The sequence below is a fragment of the Schistocerca serialis genome, chromosome 2 (genome assembly GCF_023864345.2).
Source record: "Schistocerca serialis cubense isolate TAMUIC-IGC-003099 chromosome 2, iqSchSeri2.2, whole genome shotgun sequence".
Lineage (NCBI taxonomy): Eukaryota > Metazoa > Arthropoda > Insecta > Orthoptera > Acrididae > Schistocerca > Schistocerca serialis.
Genome location: NC_064639.1, coordinates 310,310,357 through 310,337,844, shown reverse-complemented (window position 1 = coordinate 310,337,844; position 27,488 = coordinate 310,310,357). Strand labels below are relative to the sequence as shown.

The 27,488-nt window shown below is 39.0% G+C and overlaps 1 protein-coding gene across 1 annotated transcript in view; it reads left to right on the top strand.

Moving 5' to 3' along the window:
* The window catches only part of LOC126457090 (DNA excision repair protein ERCC-5), a 69,741-nt gene that overhangs the window by 3,188 nt on the left and 39,065 nt on the right, over positions 1-27,488 (top strand). Inside the window, exons 5-6 of the mRNA XM_050093114.1 lie at positions 23,719-23,914; positions 24,031-24,244. Of these exons, the coding sequence (XP_049949071.1) occupies positions 23,719-23,914; positions 24,031-24,244 (410 nt within the window). The remainder of the gene's footprint in view (positions 1-23,718; positions 23,915-24,030; positions 24,245-27,488) is intronic.

Below are 27,488 nucleotides of genomic sequence, written 5' to 3'. Positions count from 1 at the left end.
CATTGAAGAGTTGAAAGAATATTGAGGCTAGACACTCATTAAGCTGCAGCTAATGCAATATGACTGAGAAGAAGCAAATACATGTGGCAATTAATTTATGCGAGTAAAATTGGAGTATTCCGATCTAACCTAGGCCTCAGGTCAGTCTATCATCACAACCAAGTTGTTTTTAGCTTTTACATTTGATGGCTTTGTCAACTCATAACCAAACTGTCGTGTTCTAACCTGACCACAGCCTCATAATTCTTGACGTACAGGGGGAAAAAATCATATATTTGTGACAATTAAAATTATAAATTTAATCAGTGCTCTTCAGTCCCAGCCTATCTACAACATTGGAAATCACAACCTATTCATTAAAAAAATAGCAGAATATTTCTGACAAGCAAGAATTATTAATTTTACTGCTGCGTGTCTGCTAACTTGCTCAAGAGTGAAATTTATAATCTTGCTTGTCACAAATATTTGGTTGCTGTACCTTCACAATACATATATTCACTTGTGAAATAATAACCCCTCCCAGTTCAAAAATAATAGCGAAGTACGTAGCTACAACTTTAGAAGAAAGGACGATCTTCACTATTGTGTGTTAAATCTGACATTGGCACAGAAAGGAGTGAATTATGCCACCACAAAAGTCTTCGGTCATTTACCAGATAGCATTAAAAGTCTGACATATAGCCAACCAGCATTTAAAAACAAATCAAAAGAATTTCTGAATGACAACTCCTCCTACTCACAAGGGAAACCGTTGCAATCCCCTCAAATTTAGTGGTAAGATGGCCCAGTGGATAGCCATTCAAAAACTGAACACAGATCCACCATGAAAACGGGAAGAAAGCTGGACTGGTGGGGGGGGGGGGGGGGGGGGGAAATAATTAGAAACAATGAATGATGCAAGAACAAGAAGTGCAGTAAGAGCAGCCATAGAGCGAAAAGCTGTCCTGTCCTGGTTGCAATGTTGGACTGCCAAGCAGGCAAGCCACGTTCAAATCTCCCTGACCACTTACCCATGACGCCTTTGCTGTTCACGCTGCTCTTTATTGCACTTGTTGTTCTTGGACCACTCTATTTTGATTTTTTTTCCTCTGTTCAATACACCTCTGTCCTGTTTCCATGCTTGATCTGTGTTCAATTTTTGATGGTCTATCCACTTGGCCACCTTACCACTAAATTTGAGGGGGTGTGATCTGGAGTTTCCCTTGTCAGTATTGTCAGTAGATGAATATTTATATTTTTTTTTAAAAAAAAAGAGAGAAAGAGAAAAAAAATTAATTATATTGTGCAAAGAAACCTTATGGTATTTTTTTTATTTACAATTACTACTTCAAATCTAAAAATTCATTTATTGAGTAGAAGGAGTTGTCATTCAGAAATTCTTTTAGCTCATTTTCAAATGCTGGTTAACTATCTGACAGACTTTTAATGATATTTAAATAATGACCAAAGCCTTTTGAGGCAGCATAATTCAATCCTTTCTGTACCAAAATCAGACTTAATCCAAAATAGTGAGGGTCGTCCATTCTTCTAATGTTGTAGGTCTGCACTTTGCTATTATTTTTGCATTGGAGCAGGTTATTAATAACAAATTTCGTGAGTGAGTATATATATTGTGGAGGTACTGTGAATAACCCTAGTTCCTTAAATAAATTCTGCAAGGTTATGTTGGGTGGGCTCCAGCTATTGTTCTGATTAGACACCTTTGTACAATGAGTACTTTTTCTCTTAATGGTGAATTATCCCAAAATATGAAAGCAGTGAATGAAAATAGGTATAGTAGGCTAATTTACTAGTATGTTTGTCACCAAACTTTGGAATATCCCTAATAGCATTAGTAGCTGAACTTAAGCATTTCAGCAGATCATGGATGTGTTTCTTCCAATTCAATTTCTCATCAATCCATCACCCAGAAATTTGAAATATTTTGGCATAGCAACAGAGTTTTGTTCATAGTCTATCAATGGTGTTATGCCATTTACTCTACAGAACAGTATATACTGCTTGTTCTCAAAATGTAGTTTGAGTCCATTTGCTGAGAACCACTTAATAGTTTTCTGTAAGACATTATTTACAATTTACTCAGCTAATTCTTGTTGATTGGGTGTGGTTACTATAACTGTATCATTAAGAAAAGGAACTAGCTTTTTGTCTTCATGAATATAGAGTAGCAAGTCATTAATATATATTATGAACAATTAGTGATCGAAGACCCTGTGGGATATCGTTCTCGATAACTTTGCCAGTTAGAGAACTGCTGATTTTTGTAGATTGTCTGTACTGTTAATTTTAGCCTTCTGCATTCTTCCAGTTAAATATGAGTTGGACCATTTGTGCACCATCCCATTCATACCACAATACTTAAACTTATCTAGAAGAATTTCACAATGCAGAAAGCCAAAAGCCTTTGAGAGATCACAAAAAATCCCAGTGGATGATGTTTGGTTATTCAGAGCATTTAATATTTGATCAGTAAAGGCATATATAGCATTCTCTATTAAAAAGCCTTTCTCAAAACCAAACTGACATTATGTTACTACTTCATTTTTACAAATATGTATGCTACTCATGAATACATTACTTTTTCAAGAATTTTTGATAAAGCTGTCAGCAGTGAGAGTGGGCAGTAATTCTTAGCATCAGGCCTATCCTCCTTTTTATCCAATGGTTAAACAATGGCATATTTCAGTCTATCCGGAAAATTGTTCTGTTGCCGTGAGCTACTACATATGTGGCTTAGAATCCTATTTATCTGTTGGGAACAAGCTTTTAGTACTCTGTTGGAAGTGCCATAAATTCCATGGGATGCTTTTACTTTTGAGTGAATTTATTATCCTCCTAATTTCATTAGGAGAGGTGGGTTGAATTTCAGTATTATCAGATTGCTTAAGTATCCTCTTCCATATACGGCTTTACATTTTCTAATGAACAAGTAGATCCTGATTTCTCTGTGAAACTTAAAAAATGATTATTAAACTTCAAGGGTTGGAACATTAATAGTGGCAACTATTTATTTACAGCTCGTACAAAATAGATACGTGTTTCAAAGTTTTACTGACCTTCAAAGTAGTCACCAGCATATAAAGTTGTGTATAACCCATCACCAACGATGTGTGTGGAAGTCATAGGCTACTCTTAGCAGTGCCAGTTGTGTTGACAGGTTGAGTGACACGGTCTATTGCCCGATGAATTTGTAGCAGTTCTGAAGTGAATGCTGTGGAGTGTTTCCTTCAGTTTAGAAAACGAGCTGAACTCACAAGGGCGTAAGTCAGGAGAGCACAGTAGGTGGTATAGCACTCAGCAGCCCCATCAGTCAAACAAATTAGTAACAGCTTGCACTGTACGCGCTTGAGCATTGTCCTGCAAACTGATGGTCAGGTCTTGCAGAAAGTGTCATCACTTCTGTCTCTAAGTCGCTCGTAGGTTGTGTTCCAAAAATGAACAGCATGAGAAGGAAGTGATGACACTTTCTGCAGGCCTGACCATCAGTTTGCAGGACAGTGCTCAAGCATGTACATAATTATAAAAGTACCATTATTAAGTTTAAGCTCCCAAGCATATGCTTCTATTTGTTCCTCTGCACAAAATTTTTCAGTTTCTAAAAAATAAAAAAAGTCAGAATCATGCAACAGATCACACCACTTGATACAATTATTAAGTATAGATAGAAAAGGAATTTCTGAGTATGCAGCAGAGCCAAATATTGTCTCACTCAAAGATATTGTTTGGAAAAAAACAATGCCTGAATATTTCCACAGTTCCATAATCACTCCACTTTTATCTGTCATTACATGATACATTTTCAGAGTGGAGTAGAAGGGGTATGTTTTGGAATCTTCAATTAAGACAGGTTCATAGAAGTTTGAAGCTAATACATCAAACAATCCAGAGTGTTTTTCTTGTTGAAGGACCTCCTACTAAGGTGTGTTTGATATCTCCATAGTACTGTCATTGTCATATGGACCGTTTTTAATTGTGCAACTCTCCAATGAATATTCTCAGTTTATGGTAGTCAGTCTTCTCATTTGCTGAGAACTGCAGACATTTGAATAATACTCATGTATGAATTTGCCAATTTACTCAAATTTGACATTTATTTTCTCTAATATAAGATCAGCTGTTATTGCATTGATACTGCTATTTTCACAAAGTGGCATTAACATAGTCATTTTTAGTGAGGTTATAGTAATTAGGGGATAATCGTTCGCTGTTAGCACACTGGAATTGCATTCGGGAGGATGATAGTTCAAATCCGTGTCTGGCAATCCGGATTTAGGTTTTCCGTGATTTCCCTAAATCACTTCAGGCAAATGCCGGGATGGTTCCTTGAAAAGGCACAGCCGACTTCCCTATCCACCTTCCCCTAACCTGATGGGACCGATGACGTCGCTCTTTGGTCCCTTTCTCCAAATCAATCAACCAACCAACTCATCCATTTTTGTCCTTATGTTTGACTGGACTACAATTAGTCAACTTTCAAACATTACGCTAGGCATTGATGACCTTGCAGTTCAGTGCCCTAAACCACTAATCATCATCATCAAGCATTATACCAACTACTAATTATATGTAAATTTTCCTTTATTTCATGTCTGTTCTTATTAGATGCAGAGTGAAATAGAATTGTGGTCTGAGATGCTAAACTTGTGTTCAAAGTGAGTAATGTTCAAATTCCAATCTGATTGCACTGTTTAATGTATACTGTGATTTTCCTAAATTATTTGAGACAAATGCTGGGTCAGCTTCTTTGAATAGAGCACAACTGATTTCCTTCAGCATAATTACCCAAATTCTAATGCTTTATCCATAATGACCATTTTATTGATGACAACTTCTTAATTGCGGATTTTCAGTGAGATTAGTCACATTGTTAGTGTTGTTTCTGAGGACTGTTTAGAAATTATTACTGTATCCCACATGAAAAGTTTAGGCAGTAGTTAAATTTTCTGATCTTTTTTTGTGTATCATGCTTCTTAAATGAAAACAGAAAATGGGGAATGTTTCCTAAAAGTCAGAGAAGCAGTGCATTCACTTATATTCGTTTTCATGTTTTGAATTCCTTAAATACACTGACTGACAGAAAAAAATGAAGCAAACAGAAGATGTGGTTGGATTTCAATGAAAATTTGTATATCTACACACCATTGGCAGGTATGGAAATGATTAAAGTTGCAACTCTTTGTGACAGGCAGACTGGTCATCAGAATTCTCTAGTATTGTTTGTGTTTAGTGTTGTTACCAGGCCTCCTAGGGGGTGTAAGGGGTGAGAACAGCATCGACATTGATTGATCTCTGTCAAGGACATCGAGCTGTCGCAAACTTTGGTCAGGCAGCATTATGAGCTCCTGACAAGAGATTGAAAGGTTGTGGGTCTCCATTTAGCTGCATGGTCAAATTGTATAATATCCAGATTTGTGGGACATTTGAATGTGGCAGCTGCCCAATGTTCAACTGTATGAGAACCTAAGGGTAGGCAAACGTGTAATCAAGGTTCTTTTCAGTCACGTCTGACCACAACGAGGATGGATCACCATATTATGCAGCAAGCGCATTGTAACTTCTTGACATATGTGCCCACCATCTGAGAACAAGTAATGAACTCCCTGCAACATTCTGTGTAATCCTGCACCATTGGTTGGAGACTTAATAGCACACGCACTAGGGAATTACCGTGCCATGCCTAGGCCGCCATTAACAACTCAACGCAAATGGCTGTGTGTGGATTGCTGCCATGATAGGGGAGCATATACATCTCTACATCTACTGACATACTCTGCAAGTCACGTGTGCTGGAGAGTACCACTACTAGTCCTTTCCTTTCCTGTTCCACTCACAAATAGAGTAAGGGAAAAATAACTAGTCTTCTATAAGCATTTGTACAAACCCTAATATCTCTCATCTTATCTTTGTTGTCATTATGTTAAATGTACATTGGTAGCAGTAGAATCATTCTGCAGTCAGCCTCAAATGCCAGTTCTCTAAATTTCCGCAATAGTGCCTCACAAAAAGAGCTGTCACCTTTCCTCTGGGGATTCCCATTTGAGTTTAGAAACCATCTCCATAACACTTGGGTGTTTATCGAACCTCCCAGTAACAAATCTAGCAGCATACCTATGATGTGCTTTGACATCTTCCTTTAATCCGATGTGGTGGGATCCCAAACACTTAAGCAGTACACAAGAATGGGTCACACTAACATTATTTATGCCACCTCGTGTATAGCTGAGCTACACTTTTCCGTTATTCTCCCAATAAACTAAATCCGACATTCATATTCCCTACTACCAACCTGACTTGCTCATTCCACTTCTTATCGCTTTGCAACATTACGCCTTAATGAAGGCAATTTCTTATACATGACAGCATCACCAGCAAACAGTCATAAATAATTGCTCACACTTTATGTGAGATAATTTATGTACGTAGAGAATAAGAGTGGGTCTATCACTCCCATTACATGGGGCATTCCTGGCGATACCCTTCTCTCTGATGAACACTTGCCATTGAGGACAACATACTGCGTCCTATTACTTAAAAAGTCTTCAAGCCACTCACATATCTGGGAATGTAAACCGTATGCTTGGACCTTTGTCTACAGTGCATCGTGTCAAACCCTTTCCGGAAATCTAGGAATACAGGTTATGCCTGTGATCTCCATCCATGGTTTATAGGATGTTGTGTGAGGAAAGGGCAAGCTTAGTTTCACACAGGCCATGTTTTCTAAATCCTTGCTACAATAATTTTATCTTGACACTCTTCCATTGGTCTGTGTGTGCATACAATCCTTGCTGATTTGTGGACTGAAGCTTTTCAGTCTCAAGGACATTTGTTATATTTGAGCCTAGAATCTGTTCAAAAATTCTGTAGCAAACTGCTGTTAAGGATATTAGTCTGCCATCACGCGGTTCCATTCTTTTACCTTTATGGTATAAAAGAGTCACTTGCACTGTTTTGCTGTGAGATGGGACTTTGTTCTGGGCAAGAGATTCACAATAAATGCAAGCTAAGTAAGTGACTAATGCTGCAGAGTACTTTAGTACTTTCTGTAAAACCGACTTGAGATTCCTTCTGGAAGTGGTAACTAATTTGTTTTCAACTCTTTCATCTGCTTCGGTACTTCACGGATGCCTATTTCCATGTTCTCCATGCGAGAGTCAGTGCGGCAGTCAAACAGTAATATATTTGTACATTACTCCTGCAAGAATGTTTTTTTGAACATGTAATTTAAAACTTCAGCTTTCCTCTTGCTAGCTTCTGTTACCACCCCAGACTGGTCAATAAGTGACTGGATAGAAGCATTCAACCAGCTTCGTGATTTTTCATATGATCAGAATCATATCGATTTCACGACGAGATCATTTGCTGAGGTATGACAGTGGAAGTTGTTTCCCCGGCATTTACCAAATTAGGTTATTAGACTACGGAGGGTCTTTTCCATTCTTGATCCACTTACTTGGCACATACATGACCAGAGCACGATTTACAACCAGTATAAACTTTGCCTGTAATTCCTCTACATCCATCATATTGGAACTAAATGATCACCATTCATTGTCGAAGTGGGATGCTGACAACTTTTTATCTACTCTTTCTAGCATAAATACTCTCCTAGCTATCTTGATTGATTTATTACCTTTAGTAACTTGTCGCCATGGTGACATCGTGATCATTAATCCCTTTCTCTGTATTGAAACTGTTGATAATGGCAGGTGTGTTTGTAGCTACAAGGTCTCGAATGATCATATTTATGTTATGATGGAATCAAATAATTAACTTGAGTTAAACCTTGATAGACACACAGACACAATATTTTTGTTGAACAGCTATGAACACTTCCCCTCCTGTGGCATCTAATATGTCTTTTCAATGTATGTTCCATACCTTGCTAAATATTTTAGAGCTTTCTACTTTATGTTTCAGTCAGCTCTCAGTTCCAAGAATAATTTGAGCATGACAACTTCCCTGGAAGGTAGTAATTTCGTTAACGTTGTTGCAAATAATTTGACAATTGTTAAAATTTTGGCAGTCGAAGTGTGTGTGCTTTGTAAGCAATCTGATTTCACTATCTGCTTATCGACTGGCAAGCATTCATTTGAGGACCTCAAATTACTGCTCATTGTAAAATGCCCCATATGCACTCCACTAGTACTATGCTACCTGAGTAGCTGCTTCCTTTCTGTAGGACACACCTAACCTATCAAGAGGAGACCTACAGTTCTTCACCCCTTAATATTTTGAGACCATCTACTCACCTCCAAACCAAAGGACCCCAACTGACTCTGGGTATGATGCTTCAGATTTTGAGCTCTGCTTGAACCCCTGAGCAAGGCTTGCAGTTTTCACTACTTCCACCAGTCACCCATAGGAACTGTGGTCAGCATCAGAACCCAAGCAACAGGTGTCATTGGTGCCAACATGAGCAACAACTTGCAGACTCCCCTTATCTCTTGCAGACTCCCCTTATCTTGGATGGGGCCCCTTTGGCAGACAAACTAAGTACACATTGGAATTCTTTCAAGTCCTGGACACTGTTTCCCTAAGCCCAGAGTACTGTGGAGCAGCACAACATAATCAGCTTCATGATCAACTGGTGATCATTTTGTTAATTATTATGATAATTGAAAATTAAGTAAGCTACTGCAAGAAATTCGAATAGTTTGCAATGAAAAATAGAAGTCTGACTTTGCGTTTGGTGCATGTTAGTCATATGTTGCTGCATACCAAATGTAGTTAAAATTTGGAACTATTCTTTAAACTTGGGATGGTATCTATGACTCACACCATTCTCAAGAAAAATGATTGTAGATAGCATTCCCGTTTAAACAATAAAGCAAGAATTAAATATTCCTAGCACTATTTATCTCATAAACAGTATGAAATATCGAAACAAGATTTTGGCAAATGATAACCCGCAAAGAGGAGAGTATGGTGGCATATGGTTACTGTGTGTGAACTTCCTTATCGAGTGTGAAATACAATTCCTTACAGATATTTTTCAGAATAAAAATGTCATTTTTAAGGGTCATTGACAGCTGGTGAAACAAGAATTATGACAGGTTCCTAGTAGACCATAAGTATTTCACGGGACATGGCTCTGTCATTCACAATAGGATTCACAGCAATTGTAACAGTTGTGGATGCAACTAGCAAAGTGTTGTGGGATTGCCTCTGTTCTCTCCACATGATAATGCCTTCTGCAAGTGATTTTCTTAACACTGTAAATGATTTATATATCGTACAGAACTTTCTTTCGCAGTGAGCAATGTTACTGGAAAACACAATCATCTAAAATGCCTAGAAAATTTTGGTACAGTGTTTTATAGATACAGACATTTTCATTCAACCGTACTATAAGCAGTTGCAGATGTTCTGCTCATGAGAAATTCGTTGTAATAGATATTAGAGGATACAGGAAGTGAAGCGATGTTGGTATATTTTATTCTTCTTATTCTTGATTTAAGGAGGGAAGTGTAGTATACACCAGATTATCCACTGTCAGAGATATCAGTTGCATTGCCTTTTGTATTCATTGGAGATGAGCTGTATCCATTGTTGAGCCATTTTATCAAATTTTACAGTCAACAGATTTTAGATCTGGGGAAAGAATATGTCAACTAACACCTTGCCAGACCACAATGATCAATTGAATGCACTTTTGGAATAATGAGCAATAAGTGGAGCATATTTTGGAAGATAATAGAAACTTCATCACAATTTGCTAAATATATATATGTTTAGCACAACCCTGGCATTGACCTAGAAGGATCCCTGAGTGTCGATAAGCAACATACAGTACAAATTGATCATTCTATGCATGGCACCTATCAGACAGGACAAACCCTTAAGGGAACTTCAAATGTAGCTATCCAAATGAAAGACAGTTTTGCAAACTTTTTCTCCCAGGATAAAAAAATGATTTTCATGAGTTTGTCAGCTATGCTATTTTAATTTTATTATTGCCTCTCATCTTAAGAAAGTGACAGAAATAAGAGAGAATTGAATGTATTTTGTACTTGTAGTTTGTAATTCTGATGCCACATCAGTGCATAAGTTGTCCAAAATGAACGAATGATGATTGCTTTCTCATTGGTCCCTTAAGAGACAAAAGGACAATGAGTAAAATAGCTGCTATCATAGCATCCAGTGGTGTCATTTTCTCAAGAGAACAACAAAAGAAACACAAGCACCAGCAACAGTACTACTCTGCTGGCACCAGCAACAGCCACATGCTGCCTGTGTTGCCAGAGTCACTCAAATGCTCTGGTTGCTGCTCTCAGAGACAGACATGTTTGATTCCTTCAGTACTGCTCTGTGTCACTTTGCTGCGCAGCACTCTGCTTGCAGTACCACATGGGTTTGGCTCTTGCACCGTCTCTGCCTGGAGCGATGTGACCATGTAACAGCCTGCCACTCATCCTGCAATGAGTGCATATCTTCCTTGTTGGGTAAGCTGTAAGTTGCCTTGGCAGCAGAACCTGTAGGTGAAACAAGCAACACCTTAGGTGTCCCATGCAGCATGCCAGTTTCTCTGCTGCTACCACAGCCTGAGGTAGCACCCTGCAGGTGGCTGACCATAGCTATAAGGGTCTTTAGTAGTTCATGAACTGTGATCAGCTCCTCCTGTGTCCACATGCTGCATGCACACACTCTATCCATCCTACTACTGTTAACTTAAGAATTAAAATGTGAAAAAAGAGAGAAAAAGATAAATATGTGACTTAATAGTCTCATGAAGCTTCACCAATGAAAGCTGGCAGCTGACTGATCTGTGGCCAGTGATCATTGGCCGTCCAAAACAAAAAATGGCTACATGATACCATTACTAAAACATTATACTGCACTTCTCAAATACAAAAATATGCAATGACTGGTTAGTCTTCTGGTACCTCAACAACAAAGAGTTGACACCTGACTGGACTGTTGATGAATGACATTGCATTGTGTTCAGCGATGAGTAGCGGTTGTGGCCTGGATGGCCATTGTGAGCAAGTATGGCTACGATCTGGGCAGAGGTCCTATTCTTCCAGTGTTTTAAAGAGGCATAAGTGTGCACCCGTGGTCTAGGGACAGTGTCTTTGATTCATAATTGAAACACCTTTGCTCTCAGGTTCGAGTTGCGCCACTGATTAAATTTTGATTAATGATCATCATTGGCGGCTGATGACTTCCGGCATGAGAAGTCATTCTGCCTGTTGATCACTGCTGATTCAGAAGGCAATGGAAATCACTGCATTAAAGACACGTCACATGTATCCTCAGGACATATGGCCTGTAACTGAAGAAGTGTCATGATGATCTCTCCATTGGCAAAAGATTCCAGAATAGTCCGCCTTTCAGATCTCCGGGAGGGAACTGCCAAGGGGGAGGTTACCTTGAGAAAAAGATTGAATGAACAACGGAAGGATAACATTCTATGAGTTGGGGCATGGAAGTCAGAAGCTTTAATGTGGTAGGGAAACTAGAAAACCTAAAAATGGAAATGCAAAGGCTCAATCTACATATAGTAGGGGCCAGTGAAGTGAAGTGGAAAGAAGACAAGGATGTCTGGTCAGATGAGTTTAGGGTAATATCAACAGCAGCAGAAAATGGTATAATAGGAGTAGAATTTGTTATGAGGAGGAAGGTAGGGCAGTGAGTGTGTTACTGTGAACAGTTCAGTGATGGGGTTGTTCTTATCAGAATCGACAGCAAACCAACACCAACAACGATAGTTCAGGTATATGTGCTGATGCCACAAGCTGAAGATGAAGAGAGAGAGAAAGTGTATGAGGATATTGAAAGGGTCATACAGTATGTAAAGGGATATGAAAATCTAATAGTCATGGGAGACTGGACTGCAGTTGTAGGGGAAGGAGTAGAAGAAAAAGTTACAGGAGAATATGGGCTTGGGACAAGGAATGAGAGAAGAGAAAGACTAAGTGAGTCCTGTAACAAGTTTCAGCTAGTAATAGCAGATACAATGTTCAAGAATCACAAGAGGAGGGGGAGGTATACTTGGAAAAGGCCGGGTGGTACAGGAAGATTTCAGTTAGATTACATCATGGTCAGACAGAGATTCTGAAATCAGGTACTGGATTGTAAGTCGTACCCAGGAGCAGACTCAGATCACAATATAGTAGTGATGAAGAGTGGGCTGAAGTTTAAGACATGTCAGCAAGAATCAATACACAAAGAAGTGGGATACGGTTGAAATTCTCTAAGGCTGTAGATACAGCAGTAAGAAATAGCTTAGCAGGCAGTACAGTTGAAGAGGAATGAACATCTCTAAAATGGGCCATCACAGAAGTTGGGAAGGAAAACATAGGTACGAAGAATTTAACTGCAAAGAAACCATGAGTAACAGAAGAAATACTTCAATTGATCGATAAAAGGAAGAAGTACAAAAATGTTCTGGAAAACTCAAGAGTAGAGAAATGCAAGTCACTGAGGAATGAAATAAATAGGAAGTGCAGGGAAGCTAAGACGAAATGGCTGCAGGAAAAATGTGAAGACATCGAAAAAGAAATGATTGTTGGAAGGACAGACTCGGCACACAGGAAAGTCAAAACAACCTTCAGCGACATAAAAGCAAGGGTGATAACATTAAGAGCGCATCTGGAATTCCACTATTAAATGCAGAGGAGAGAGCAGATGGGTGGAAAACATACCTTGAAAGTCTCTATGAGTGGGGAGATTTGTCTGATGATGTGATAGAAGAAGAAACAGGAGTCGATTTAGAAGAGATAGGCGATCCAGTATTAGAATCAGAATTTAAAAGTGCTTTGGAGGACTTAAGATGAAATAAGGCAGAAGGGATAGATAACATTCCCTCAGAATTTCTAAAATCATTGGGGGAAGAGGCAACAAATCGACAATTCACATTGGTGTGTAGAATGTATGAGTCTAGCGACATACCATCTGACTTTTCGGAAAAAGCATCAACCACTCAATTCCGAAGACGGCAAGAGCTGAGCGAGAATTATCGTACAGCTCATGCATCCAAGTTGCTTACAAGAATAATATACAGAAGAATGGAAAAGAAAATTGAGGATGTGCTATATGATGATCAGTTTGGTTTAGGAAAGGTAAAGGCATGGAAAGGCAATTCTGACGTTGCGGTTAATAATGGAAGCAAGACTAAAGAAAAATCAAGACATGCTCATAGGATTTGTCAACCTGGAAAAAACGTTCGACAATGTAAAATGGTGGAAGTCGTTCGAAATTCTGAGAAAAGAAGGGGTAAGCTATAGGGAGAAACAGCTCATATACAGTATATACAACAGCCAAGAAGGGATAATAAGAGTGGACGACCTAGAACGAAGTGCTCATATTAAAATGGGTGTAAGACAAGGATGTAGCCGTTCACTCCTACTGTTCAATCTGTACATTGAGGAAGCAATGATGGAAAGAAAAGAAAGGTTCAGGAGTGGAATTAAAATTAAAGGTGAAAGGATATCAATGACATGATTCACTGACGACATTGCTATCCTGAGTGAAAGTGAAGAAAAATTACATGATGTGCTGAACAGAATGAACAGTCTTATGAGTACAGAGTGTGGACTGAGAATAAATTGAAGAAAGACGAAGGTAATGAGAAGTAATAGAAATGAGAACAGGGAGAAACTGAACATCATGATTGATGGTCACGATGTAGTTGAAGTTAAGGAACTCTGCTACCTATACAGTAAAATAACCAATGATGGACAGAGCAAGGAGGACATCAAAAGCAGACTAGCAATGTCAAAAAGGGCATTCCTGGCCAAGAGAAGTCTACTAATATCAAATATCGGCCATAATTTGAGGAAGAAATTTGTGAGAATGTGCGTCTGGAGTACAGCATTCTATGGTAGTGAAACATGAACTGTGGGAAAACCGGAACAAAAGAGAATCGAAGTATTTGAGATGTGCTGCTACAGACGAATGTTGAAAATTAGGTGGAGTGATAAGGTAAGGAATGAGGAGTTTCTGCGCAGAATCGGAGAGGAAAGGAATATGTGGAATACACCGATATAAGGAGAAGAGACAGGATGATAGGACATCTGTTAAGACATGAGGGAATGACTTCCATGCTACTAGAGAGAGCTGTAGAGGGCAAAAACTGTAGAGGAAGACAGAGATTGGAATACATCCAGCAAATAATTGAGGACGTAGGTTGCAAGTACTATTCTGAGATGAAGAGGTTAACACTGGGGAGGAATTCGTGGCAGGCTACATCAAACCAGTCAGAAGACTGATGACCAAAAAGAAAAAGAGCAGTGTTTCTTCAACCACCATGGTGTGAGAGACCATTGGATATGATTTTGGTAACAGCTGTTAGTGATTGAGGGTCCTATGGTGGCACAATGGTAAATAACGGACATACGGTGCCCTTGTATGTCACCTCTCGTATGATAGTGTGATGCTTTTCAACAAGGTAATGCTCTTACACACATGGCACATGTCTCTATGAATTTTCTGCATGATGTTGGCATACTCCCATGGTCAACAAGATCTCCAGGTCTGTCCACAATAGAACTTGTATGGGCCTGTGGGACAAGCTTGAATGTCAACTTCATATTAGTCCAGTATCCAGGGCATCATGGACCAGTTACAACAGTCGTGGATCAAATTGACTCAGGAGAGTACAAGGTGGTTTTGTGACAAACTTCCCAACAGAATCAGTGCATTCATCTAGGCCAGAGGGGATGCAACATCAAAGCAATAAGTGGGCTCATACTGCCAAGTTTTTCAAAAATTTCCACTCTCTACTTCACCACTCTTACACTTTCACAAAATTTGAGGTAAAGTAAAGTAGTGAGCGGAAATTTGTGAAAAACTGAGTGAAAACAATGCATTAAATAGCAGTTGATTGAGACACCGACCAGAGACACGAAACAGGACCAAAAATTTTGCAGGTGACATGCTGTCAAAAAAACTTCGGAAACAAGCACACTAAAACTGGTGTTTAATAATACAGTTCAGTTTGCAATTTAATTTTAGGAAATAAAATTTGACCCACCGAAGATGACACATAGGTGTCGAAACACGTTTGGCTAAATATAAAAATAAACTAATTGTGTTTGCATAAGGCTGATTTTCAAAACAACCCAGTTCTGACAGATCAAAGTTGTTGCATTTTGATTTAAGTTTAAAACTCAACACAGCAAATGCTATAATTGATGCAAACCTTCTTCATCAGGTGGGCTTATTAATAGATCTAAAAAGAAAATTATTAGTTAGCAGTAATCCTCAGTTACATGTGGCTGCAGTCCAGTGTACAGTTGTTTTGCCTGATTCCATTAATTTTCTCCACACTGACTGTACGTACTCCAAACTATTCAAAAATTTCCTGAACTGACAAAACTCATCTGTACACCAGGAGAAATTAAGCATGATTTTAAACATTATATTGCAGTCAGCAGTGGCCCTCCAATGTATACTTGAAAGCCTAATGGTTAGATTCATGTAACTAAATTTGACTAAACAAGAATTCCAGTTCCTAATAAGCATATTACCAAGTCCCACTAGGTGAAACAGATAAGGTAAAGAGTGCTGTGATCATACTCTTTTTGAATTCATGGATTCAATTTCAAGCTATTTGACCTCTGGCATGCACCCAGTATCTTTCAGAAATTAATTAATGAAGTTTTTAGAAATTTAGATTTCTGTTTTGCATTTGTAGATGACATATTGGCAGCCTCTAGCTTTCCAGTAGAACACACACAGTATTTAACTATCTTGTTTCAGTGATTGAACTACACACATCAAAAAATGTTTTGCAGCATTTCGGTTCTGAGAGTTCCGGAACCTGTACAGAAAATTGGACAGAGACCAACATGGACATCATTTCTGCCCTTTTTATTGCTCCTGAAAAATTGCATGTTGTACCACCGTACAGCGAGACCTTCAGAGGTGGTGGTTCAGATTGCTGTACACACCGGTACCTCTAATACCCAGTAGCACATCCTCTTGCATTGATGCATGTCTTTATTCGTCGTGGCATACTATCCACAAGTTCATCAAGGTACTGTTGGCCCAGATTGTCCCACTCCTTAACTGCGATTCAGTGTGGATCCCTCAGAGTGGTTGGTGGATCACGTGTCCATAAACAGCCCTTTTCAATCTATCCCAGACATCTTCAATAGGGTTCATGTCTGGAGGACATGCTGGTCACTCTAGTCGAGCGATGTCATTATCCTGAAGGAAGTCATTCACAAGATGTGCATGAAGTGGGCGTGAACTGTCGTCCATGAAGACTAATGCATTGCCAATATGCTGCTGATATGGTTGCACTATTGGCATACATGTATCGTACAGCCTTTACGGTACCTTCCATGGCCACCAGCGGCATACGTCGGCCCCACGTAATGCCACCCCAAAACATCAGGGAACCTCCACCTTGCTGCACTCGCTGGACAGTGTGTCTATGGCATTCAGCCTGACCGGGTTGCCTGCAAACACGTCTCTGACGATTGTCTGGTTGAAGGCATATGCGACACTCATTGGTGAAGAGAACATGATGCCAGTCCTGAGCAGTACATTCGGCATGTTGTTGGGCCCATCTGTACTGTGCTGCACGGTGTCCTGGTTGCAAAGATGGACCTCGCTGTGGACATTGAAAGTGAAGTTGCACATCATGCAGCCTACTGCACACAGTTTGAATCGTAACATGACGTCCTGTGGCTGCACGAAAAACATTATTCAACATGGTGGCGTTGCTGTCAGGGTTCCTCCAAGCCATAATACTGTAGATAGCAGTTATTCACTGGAGTAGTAGCACTTGGGCGGCCTGAGCGAGGCATATCATCGATAGTTCCTGTCTCTCTGTATCTCCTCCATGTCCGAACAACATCCTTTGGTTCAGTCCAAGACACCTGAACACTTCCCTTGTTTAGAGCCCTTCCTGGCACAAAGTAACAATTTGGACACGATTGAACTGTGGTGTTGACCATCTAGGCATGGTTGAAATACAGACAACACGAGCCTTGTGCCTCCCTCCTCGTGGAATGACTGGAACTGATAGGCTGTCGGACCCCCTCCATCTAATAGGCGCTGCTCATGCATGGTTGTTTACATCTTTGGGCAGGTTTAGTGACATCTCTGAACAGTCAAAGGGACTGTGTCTGTGATACAATATCCACAGTCAGCGTCTATCTTCAGGAGTTCTGGGAGCTGGGGTGATGCAAAACTATATTTGGTGTGTGTATTTTGGGTTAAGGATTGGTGTTGGAAAATCTTTGTTTGCAGCTCAACAAGTTAACCTTTTAGGACACATGGCTACTCCAGAAGGTACCAGACCAGACCAGACCCAGTTTTGAGTACAAGTGATGCCTAATTTCAAACAGCCAGGAAATTTGTCAGAATTATGTCATTTCTTTGGCATACTGAAGTTTTACTGGTGGCGTTTGTAGCACTCCATAGAATATCAAGATATCTTAAATGGTTACATGAAAACACCAAGAAAAATGATAAAAGAAATGTTCAGTGAACAGAAGATGCAATAAGGCAGTTCAAGAAGTGCAAAATGAACCTCACAAATGCTCTCTTAACATCCTCAAATGTAAATAGGGAACTTGTATTATTTGTAGATGCTTCTGATTTTGCATCCAGCCCAGTGCTGGTACAAAAAAGGAAGAATATGGAAACTACTTGGTTTCTTTTGCGAAATGTTCTTGCCATCCCAAAAGAAATATTCAACATATGATACGGGAACTTCTTAGCATATACATGGTAGTAGGACTGTTGATATTTTTAAAAATATCGAAAATCTGATGTGTCGGTATATAAAAAAAAATATCATTATTGGCTCTTGATATATCAAAAACATGTATCGATATATCAATGAAAAAATATCGATGTATCGGCCTATAAAAATATCAGCTGCATATTGTAAATATATTATCGGTTTTAGAGCTGTATATGTAAGTAAATAATATGTACATCAACAAGCTAGCAGGCTGCCTATCCTCCCTTAGAGCAATAACTGAAATGGAAATGATGCACTTTCACACTTGGCGATAACCGCTTTACTAACAGTGATAATTGTGTGTAAGTAAAAAAGTTATCTGATGGGTCCGTCATTTGGTTTCGTCATTTGTCCAGAACACATTCCTGTTTTTCCATTTCTACCAATGCCAGTGACTTAGCAGCTGTAGTGTCCAAATTGGGTGACAAAGATAAATGTTGTAGTTTTGTCTGGTAGCACTGAGTGCCGATCACATCAGCATTTCCCCTCCCATTTCTCCCTCAATTGCAAAGACCAATCTTCTCATGTGGATTTTTGTTCATCATTTTCAACAACTGTTTTTGAAGAATGCTGATGTGTTAACGCAACTGGTGTGCTGTTTCTTCACATTGGAAATCTTGTTATTCCAATTCACACTGCCATCCCTCCAGTGTAATTGGACTTCTTCTTTTGTGCCATCTATACTTGCTTCAGGTAGTCAAAGAGAAAGACTGAACTTGATGAAATCCCAAAAAATAATAAGACTCCTTCACACAGTGAAAGTAAAATTATATTCTACTACAATTTCAAAAGAATAACTTCAATTATTTACCAAACCTTGTGGAAAAAATATAATGTAAAATAAAAATACTGGAACTCATTATTGCCGTTTTGATATCGATATATCGGGGGTTTGAAAATATCGCCAATGGTAGTAAAGTACCTTAAATACCCCCTTGAAGGATGTTCATTTGCAGTGTATACTGACCATGCTCATTCAACACATGCTTTTAAACAACGAAACAGTAAGGAAACCCCTATGTAATTGCATCACATACAATTCACATTACAATTTACGACAGGTGTCGGACACATTTCTGGAAAAGAAAATAGTGTGGCTGACAATCTCTCCAGGCTTTAAGAAGTAATATCAATTGATTATGAGAAGACAGCAGATGATCATGTGAGTGATGAGGAAATCGAGAAACTTCAGGCTAATCCTCATACCTCCATAAAGTTTAAACTGCATGAAATCTGTGATGGAAAATTACTATGGTACATTGTATCAATATTTGCCCTTAAGTTGCTCAGAAGTTTAGATATTGTCTTTCAGCATTACCACAGTATGAATCGCCCTGGTAATAATAATAATAATAATAATAATAATATGTGTAGGATAGTTGCTGCTCACCATATAGTGGAGATGCTGAGTCGCAGGTAGACACAACAGAAAGACTGTCAAACAAAGCTTTCGGCTAAACAGGCCTTTGTCAGAATATACAAAACACACACACACGCAAGCAACTTTCTCTCTCTCTCTCTCTCTCTCTCTCTCTCTCTCTCTCTTTCTTTCAAAATGGCTGCCAAGGCCTGGTATTAACACTTCGGGTCCTGAGCCATTGCGCGCGGGTGTCTACCATAAAGACTGGCTGATTTTAACGTATTTTAAACTACTACAACTCATGAAAGGTTTCAGTTACGGCAATAAAATTACTCTTATTGAAAAACCTAAACTTTCTTGTTTAAAACCATATATAATACCTTTATCTTGAATTAATACATACTTCTGACAAGCGTTATTATTATAACATTGTTTTTGAAAAAAGGAAAAATTGGTCAAAGGTATGTTCACTGTATTTTCTAGAAGAATTTTTTTTTTTTATTTTACACAAAAATTGTAATTGTGATGGATACAGTATGTCTCATCTACAGTAACCTCCTGTAACTATTTTAGGATGCAATTTTGCTCTTTGTGTGGTAAATTTTGAAGCGCAGCATTTTGCACAATGCTACTTTACATTCACTACACTGGTAGCTTCTGTCTTTTCGCCACACTTTGCCAGAAACTTCCTTATTTCCATAAGTGTAACTCCTTTCCACTTTGATAATGAGCAGGTGGGTGAAACGGAATTTGTGCTTCATAATTTCCTGATGCATTCTTGAGCATACAGATTAGTTTGTTCCTTTATATGTTTCATCATATTGTCTGTCAGGAAATATGAAAAAAATTCTAGAGGTGCACGGTTCTGGTCTAAACTGACAACATTGCATATTCCAAATTGTCCTGAGAATAGATTGATATCTGGTGCACGATCAGTAGTCGTCCAACCTTCCTCAGAATTGGTGTGGCGCATACGTCTCGGCTTCCCCCTGGCCGTCAGTCTTGCTCGTTCTTCAGGCACAATATCAACGGGATTACTTGCTGCTGAAGTGCTTGGACACCTGCTCTCTTCTTCTGAGTCTATTAGAAGAGTAGTATTTGCAAATAAAATCATAATTATGTACTGAGAGTTTTTTCAGTGAAAATATGAACAGAAATTATAGATGTTTTGTTGTCAGAATTCTTTACCTGAACTGCCAGAAAGTTCTTCTTGAACATAATCTACATCATCATCAGAGTCATCTACAATATCTTCCTCTGACAAATCAACATCAATTTCTTCTAAATCACGATATAACTCGTGAGCAATTTCTTCGTCCATCAAGCCATGCTTCGCCATGTCGACGCTACTGAGACTGCGCGGGACAAAATCGCTGCTTACAAAACCCGACAAATAAAAAGGGAAGCACACCCTTCCACAGCATGCCCGCACTATCTAGTGACCAATACTCGAACTACAGTCCATGCAGCACCTCCCAGACAAGCGGGAGCCGTAAGAACACACAAAGGAAGGAAGGGGAAGAACGAGAACATGCGCCCGTAAAATTACGGGCGCTGGACTTTCGGGCAGGTTGCGCACGCCCGTATTTTTACGGGCGTCGGCGCCTAAGTGTTAAGTCTTGTGTGAAGTTATGTTTGAATTTACTTGGACTTGGCAAGATATTCAAAAATGTGCAAAGTCATTTATAGAATGCCAAAAGAAAAAGTGACTAGACATACTAAATCTAATGTTGGTCAGTGTCCATGCACAGCTGGATGAAATAAGGTGGTACACATTGATCTGATCACCCAGTGCCTCCCTCAAATGAATTCATAAATTGTTTCAAGCACATAGATTGGTTCAATAACGGAACAGGAATCACTCTGCTAAGTGATGTGCAGTCATTCCACTATGTGACATGCAAGTGGAAACGGTGGTGGGAGCGTTTTATAACTCCTGGAACACTAGATTTGGAGCGTTAACCAAATAGTGACTGACCAAGGAGCGTAGTTCCAATCAGAGCTTTTCCGTGTGTTAGCTCAGATTTGTGATTCTAAATTAACACAAACTATAGCATATTGTCCACAGTCAAATGGGAAAAATAGAGAGATTCTGTTGAACATTGAAAGCAGCCATCAGAGCTCACGGTAAAAATAAATGGAATAACATCATTTCTACAAATCCCATAGGACTGGCTGCTTGAGATACTGTGTGGCACAACTTGTTAACATTGCCCGGTAATTTCATTGTAAGGTCAGAAAATGAACAAGAAGTAGATTTACTAGCATTCACGTCTCTGTTACACCAACATACGGATAAACTGCGCCCTTCAGAATGTTCCCACAAGGTAAAGGAAACACCATTTTTTTAGTGAAGACGTGTATAAAATGACTCACATATTTGTGATGAATGAGAAAGTTAAAGCTGAACTAGTGGCTCCCTATGAAGGCCCCTATTAAGTCCCAGTGCAAAAAAGAACAAAATATTTCACTCAAAAATTAAGGGTGTGGCAAGTAATGTTTCACTTGGCGAAACTGAAATCAGCCTACACCCTTGTGAACTCGAACTCCAGTGATACACAAGAAAACCCATCGAGCACTTCACCTGTGAGTGAGTCACCCGCATCTCCAAGGGTCTCATCAAACGAAGTTATTTGATTTGGTTGTGTTATTCCCTGAAAGTACAAGTAATTGACTTACTTACTGAGGGAGGGGGAGTGATGTAAGATTATGTTTGTGTTTATAACCTACAATTCTGTAAATAGTTCTTCTTTGTATTGACTTTATTTTTCATTGAAAACAAATGACATTTGAAATGTGCAGTGTAAGAGCAAGTCCAGATAGCAATTGTTTCATTTGGAGTTTGTGAACTTGATCTTTGGGGGAGGGGGGGGGGAGAACATGGGAAGGGGAGGGGGGGGGGGGGGGATTTTCAACTTAAAAGTGCTGAATTTTGAGTTTCATTGTACAACAGGGCCAGCAATGATTTCACAATGATACACAGTTTGTTATCATAATACAATGGAAATTAATACATAGGTTCAATATACATACACACAGAATATGTAAGTATGCTTTATGAAGATAGGTGGTCAGCTGGGCCTTGCTGAAGGAATCATCCTGTCATTGGCCTGAAATGATTTAGTAAAACGTAAATCAGGATGATTAGACACATCAAACTCTGTCCTCTTGAATATAAACCCAATTCTTAATAACTGCACTGCTTTATTTGGTTGATACCTAATGTATAATGTTCTTTTTATCTTGGTACATTAGAACTGTTTTCCAATTCGGAACTTGAAAATGAGAGCTTTTTCTTTCATGGGAAAGTTTTCCTTTCTTCCAGGAGTGCTAGTTCCACTAGGTGTTGAACTTCTATGAAATTTGGAAGAGGAAGACAGGAGAATAGGTACTGGCAGAAGTACATCTGTGAGGGCATGTCATGAGTCATGCTTGAATAGCTCAGTAGTCAGCGAAAGGCAGAAGGTGACAGGTTTGAGTCCCAGACTGACACACAGTTTTAATCTGCCAGGAAGTTAAAAATAAGTGCACATACTGCTGCAAAGTAAAAATTCATTCTGGAATCAAGACCACTTGTAGACGGATGCCATTAAGAGGGAAAATTTAAATTCCTAAGAGACTGGGTAGGAACTGATCCAACAGAAAGTAAGAAGCTGTGAGAGAACAAATAAACAAGATTAATTTAGTTCACAAACCCAGTATCTATTTCTACAATATCAATAATCTTTCGACAAATGGAAATTTAAGAGTTTACGAGACAGTGATCTGAACTGAAGCCTATATATAGGCTAGAGCAGGCACGAAGGATTCTCATTAGCCTCAACGAACAGTAGATGGCCAATACATAAGATAAACAATTGGGAAGAATAAAATAAGGGAAAGGCAGCCACACACCTATAGAGACACAGAGACATGCAACAGAAAACAGTATTCACAGAAACTTTTGACCTCTTGCTCTTCTTCTAGTCAAAGAACATACATGCACACACAACCACGCAGACATTCAGACACTTACTGCCACAGTAAGATGCAGGGAACAGAAAGAAATGTGTACCTAGAAAGAGAACATCTTGGACACCATCAGGAAAAGAAAGACTGTGTTCTTTGGACACATCCTTAGAATCTCCGCAGGAGGTTGCCATATCAGTTAAAGAAATTTCTTGTAAGAAACCAAAATAAATGGCCTAAAAGAGATACAAAGGCATCTGTAGGAAATGGGGAAACAAATATTTACAAGACGACTTTGATATACAATTTTATATTACCATAGGTTTCCAGGATAAAAACATGAATAGAAGAGCAAAAAAGATTACAGTGTATAAGATTCATTCTTGGACAAGCATAAAGACCAGAAGAAAATTATCTGATCTGGATTAACATGGTCCTCGGATGTCCCAAATGAGAAGAAGAAGAAAAAACTGATGTGGAAGGTTCTAACTATAGAAATTAGTGTGAATAGGGGAGAGAACAAAATGCAGTGAGACAGTGGCAAATAGGTTCTGTGGTACATGAACTGAAAGCCCAAGTTTCTGTTCCAACTTTTTTGATGACTTTGATGTTCGAGTATTGAAGTTTAACCAACATTTCTTTAAATATATTTCCATACAGAAAAACTGTAAAATAATTATGTTGTTTTTTGAATTTGTATCTACTTTAGATCAGAAGCCGAAGATTCTGTCACCTCTGAAGAAGATGAAAGCCCATCAAAACGTGTACCAAGAGATTTGCACTCTGTTGATGTAAATAGTGCACAGTTCAAAGCATTGCCTGCAGATGTTCGACATGAAATTCTTACTGATTTGAGAGAAACGAGAAAGCAGAGTTCTTGGGGTAGACTGCATGAAATGCCAAAGGTACTTGGCCTTCTTTATTGCATGGTTCTAACAGTAATTTCACTAATCAAAGCTTCTTGACGTGTTAGTACACTTTCGTTCACATCATATTCTTTTTCTCTCTCTTGCTGTTGTAGGAGTCTGGAGACTTCTCATCATTTCAGATGAGTCGCTTATTAAAGAGACGTTCTGTTCAAGTTTCCTTAGAACAGGCAGAAAAGGAAATGGGTGGCCATACCCTAAGTTTGCGTGAAATGGAAGAAATGCTTAAGGAACAGGGTGTAAACACATCCTTAAATGTAGGCAGTAGAATAGCTTCTGACAATGTGACAAGGTTTATCTACATTAAGGGTGAGTACAAAAAAATATGATATTGTTTTGTATGTTTTTGTATATTAACCTTTCATTTGTTAAGCTGATCTCTGGCTGTGAAGAAAATAGGGCATAAATGGTTCGTTTACCTTAATTATTAATATACAATTTCTTAAATGAAAATAGTATCTCACTCAAATTTGTGTAGAGTGGACTGAAATGAAGTTTGTGTGTTAGTTTTTATATAATGATGTGCAAATGTACATATGAAGCTTTTGTCCTATTTGACCCTGAGGGGCTTTGAAATATGGACACGTTCTTTGATGCTGAAATACTAGGTTGTATTTGCAATGCCTACAGAGCAGTAGTATGCGAATATTGATCAGTTCCTTGTATGTGTTTATTCATTCATTGATCTGTGGATCATGTCACAATGATGTGGTTTTGTCATCATAATGCAATGAAGGTAAATAGCTCCAGTTTACATACACACAAGGCAAATAAGTATTTTTATGAGGATAGGACAGTTAGTCGGCCATGACTTGGAGAAGGAACCATCCCAGAATTTGCCAGAAATGATTTAGGAAAACCACAGAAAAGCTAAATCAGGAGGGCCAAACAGATCAAACTCTATCCTCCTGAATATGAAGCCAGTACCATTTCAACTGGACTACCTCATTCAGTTGATCTTTACTGTTCTCTTGATCATACACAATTTGCATATTTTTTCAGTGCACCATTGCGCAAACTGTTGACACCCTCTGATGACTCCAGGACCATGAACATGCACATCTCTTTGTTCTCCCTTCAGTTTGTATGAAAAACTGGGTTGGTATCCCCACTGATAAGTGAGATCTTGAGGTCAGGAGACTGACAGGGCATTGCTATTGTGCACTATAGATTTTTTATGCTTGTAAGAGCATTGTAATGTGATTGTGTACCGTGATTGTGTTCCTCAGGTTATATAGGAATGGACGTATTAATAATGCAAGCTTCCTCTCACTCATTGGGCTTAATAATGCCCTTTTTATACAGAAAATTCTAAGTATTGTCACTGCAGCTTACTGGAATTGAAAGCATAAGTTACTTAATGCTGTACAAAAATAAATTAATGCTTGTCTTCATTCCACTGTCCTTAAAGCACTGCATTTGCACAGATGGTGTCCTGCTCCAGCAAACATTCTGATGTAAAAAACAGAAATAGTTTTGGTAACTGCCTTCACTCTAGTGTTTTATTATGTTTTGATAGACTGTATGCTACATCCTGTTTGACTTCCATGTTAGCATCAGAATCACATGTTTGTTTCTTTTTTTAACTGTCATTTTCTGTGAGAGAACTATCCACTACACAAACCCACACCTGGGCTAGCAACAAACTGAGAATTAAATCAGTTAATGTGGAGTATTGTGCGATTGTATTACCAAATGGGAATGGTAGTCTGTTTTAAAAAAAATCTTTATTGGTTGTAAAATGAAATTGATTGTTGTTTCCTGAAGGTATTTGCTTATCATAGCTACATAGTTTTTATTTTTCAACAGTTACTTCCAATTTTGTGGCACTTTAAGTGGAGAAACATATTAATCATTGTGAACAATATGTACAATACTACATCTCGTCCCTTTTAACATAGTAAACCCATCTGAAGAGGATGTAGAGATAGTGATTGACAAAAGCTAAAAACGTTCTGAGAGTTCACTTACTGCTATATTATCAGGGTTGCCTCAAGTTCTGGAAATCGGAATTTCAAATGTGTCAGGGAAATCGTGGAAATATCAGGGAAATTTGAAAAAAACTGGAGAAATCTTGTTTTTGTCTCACAAGGGGAAGGCCTCAGACACAACCAACCGATTCGGCTCAAATTTGGCAGGTTGCTTATGTACAACCTAAAACGAAGGATCTAAGACATTTTGGGTCAACACCCCCGCAATTTTGAGAAAATCACCCCTAAAGGTTATGACGAGCAATGGACTCAAAATTGGAGGGATCGATAGATAATTGTAAATGGAGCATTTTTCTTCATCAGGTATGGGGTCCGCAAATGCAAACTTTTCCAGAAATCGAGGAAATAAACTGTTACAACTGTCGCTTTTGTATCCACATGGTAAACACATTTCGCCGATAGCGCTACGGCCAAGGTAACTGGCTGGGAATCTGAGAACGTGGGTTCGAATCTCGAAGAACCCTAGCGGATGTTATTCTTTTCGTTTGTATTTTGCCATATCTCAATTGATAGGGATAGGAGGGTTAATAAGGTAAGTAAATCAATAAGGAATGATAATAATAAGGTAGGCAAACTAATTCCCCAAACACCGTGAGTTAGTAAAGTATTAAACTTTTAAGCCTTGTCACCTGAAAGAGTGCTTCGAATTCCTCACAAAGGATCACAGATAGCCAACCGCGCGACGCTTGTTTACAGCGAGGCACTGGACAGAATGCACGCGGGGAGAGTTATGTTGTCCCGGTTGCCTCTTCGTCATATCATAGTTGTGAATCTGGAAGAGAGAAGGTGTCCAGCACGAGCCTTATATAAGTCAATCGGAAAGAGTTGTTTTCCATCATTAGGCTGTCGCGAACCTCGCGGATACATGTAGTGATTTTTCTGTCGTTAATGTGCCGAATGAAATACGTTTTGTGGACAAATACAGCGTTATTCCGTAAGTAACATATGACGAGTACTGTATGTAGTGTTTAGTAATTAGCTCGTCTGTTTATGCCGTAGTAACTAGTTATTATTTGTTGTATATCTTTCAGGTGCATAATCTGAGTAATGGATGATGTACACCCTTCGACTAGCGCTGTTATATATAGTTGGGAGCCTGTCACAGACGATGGCAAGCGGGAATTTACCGTCACTGTGTTTTGGTTTGTAAACATGTTGCAATACAGATGCATTATCAATGCACTACCGGAAGCAGCCAGGTCTGTTTCTCGGCGTTCCAGATTGATAAGAGCGGCTATCGTCGAGAGATGTTTGGAGCTGACGAACGAAATGACTTTTCTTGATACTGAAGTACTATACCATGAAGGCGAAGCAGAAGGTGATTCAGTGGAAGATATCCCTACTAATGAATCACAAAATGGTCATAACACTTTGGAAATCTCCACGTCACTGGGAATATGTGCTTCATCTGTTCCCGATGAGTGTTATGAACCGGTTGCTAAACGATTGGACTACGGCGCTATACACCTTGAAGTACAGGTAAAGGCAGTAGCGCTAGCCAGGAATCATCCAAATTGGAACTTACAAACACTGCAAAGCAATGGAGCAACAACAGCCCTGAA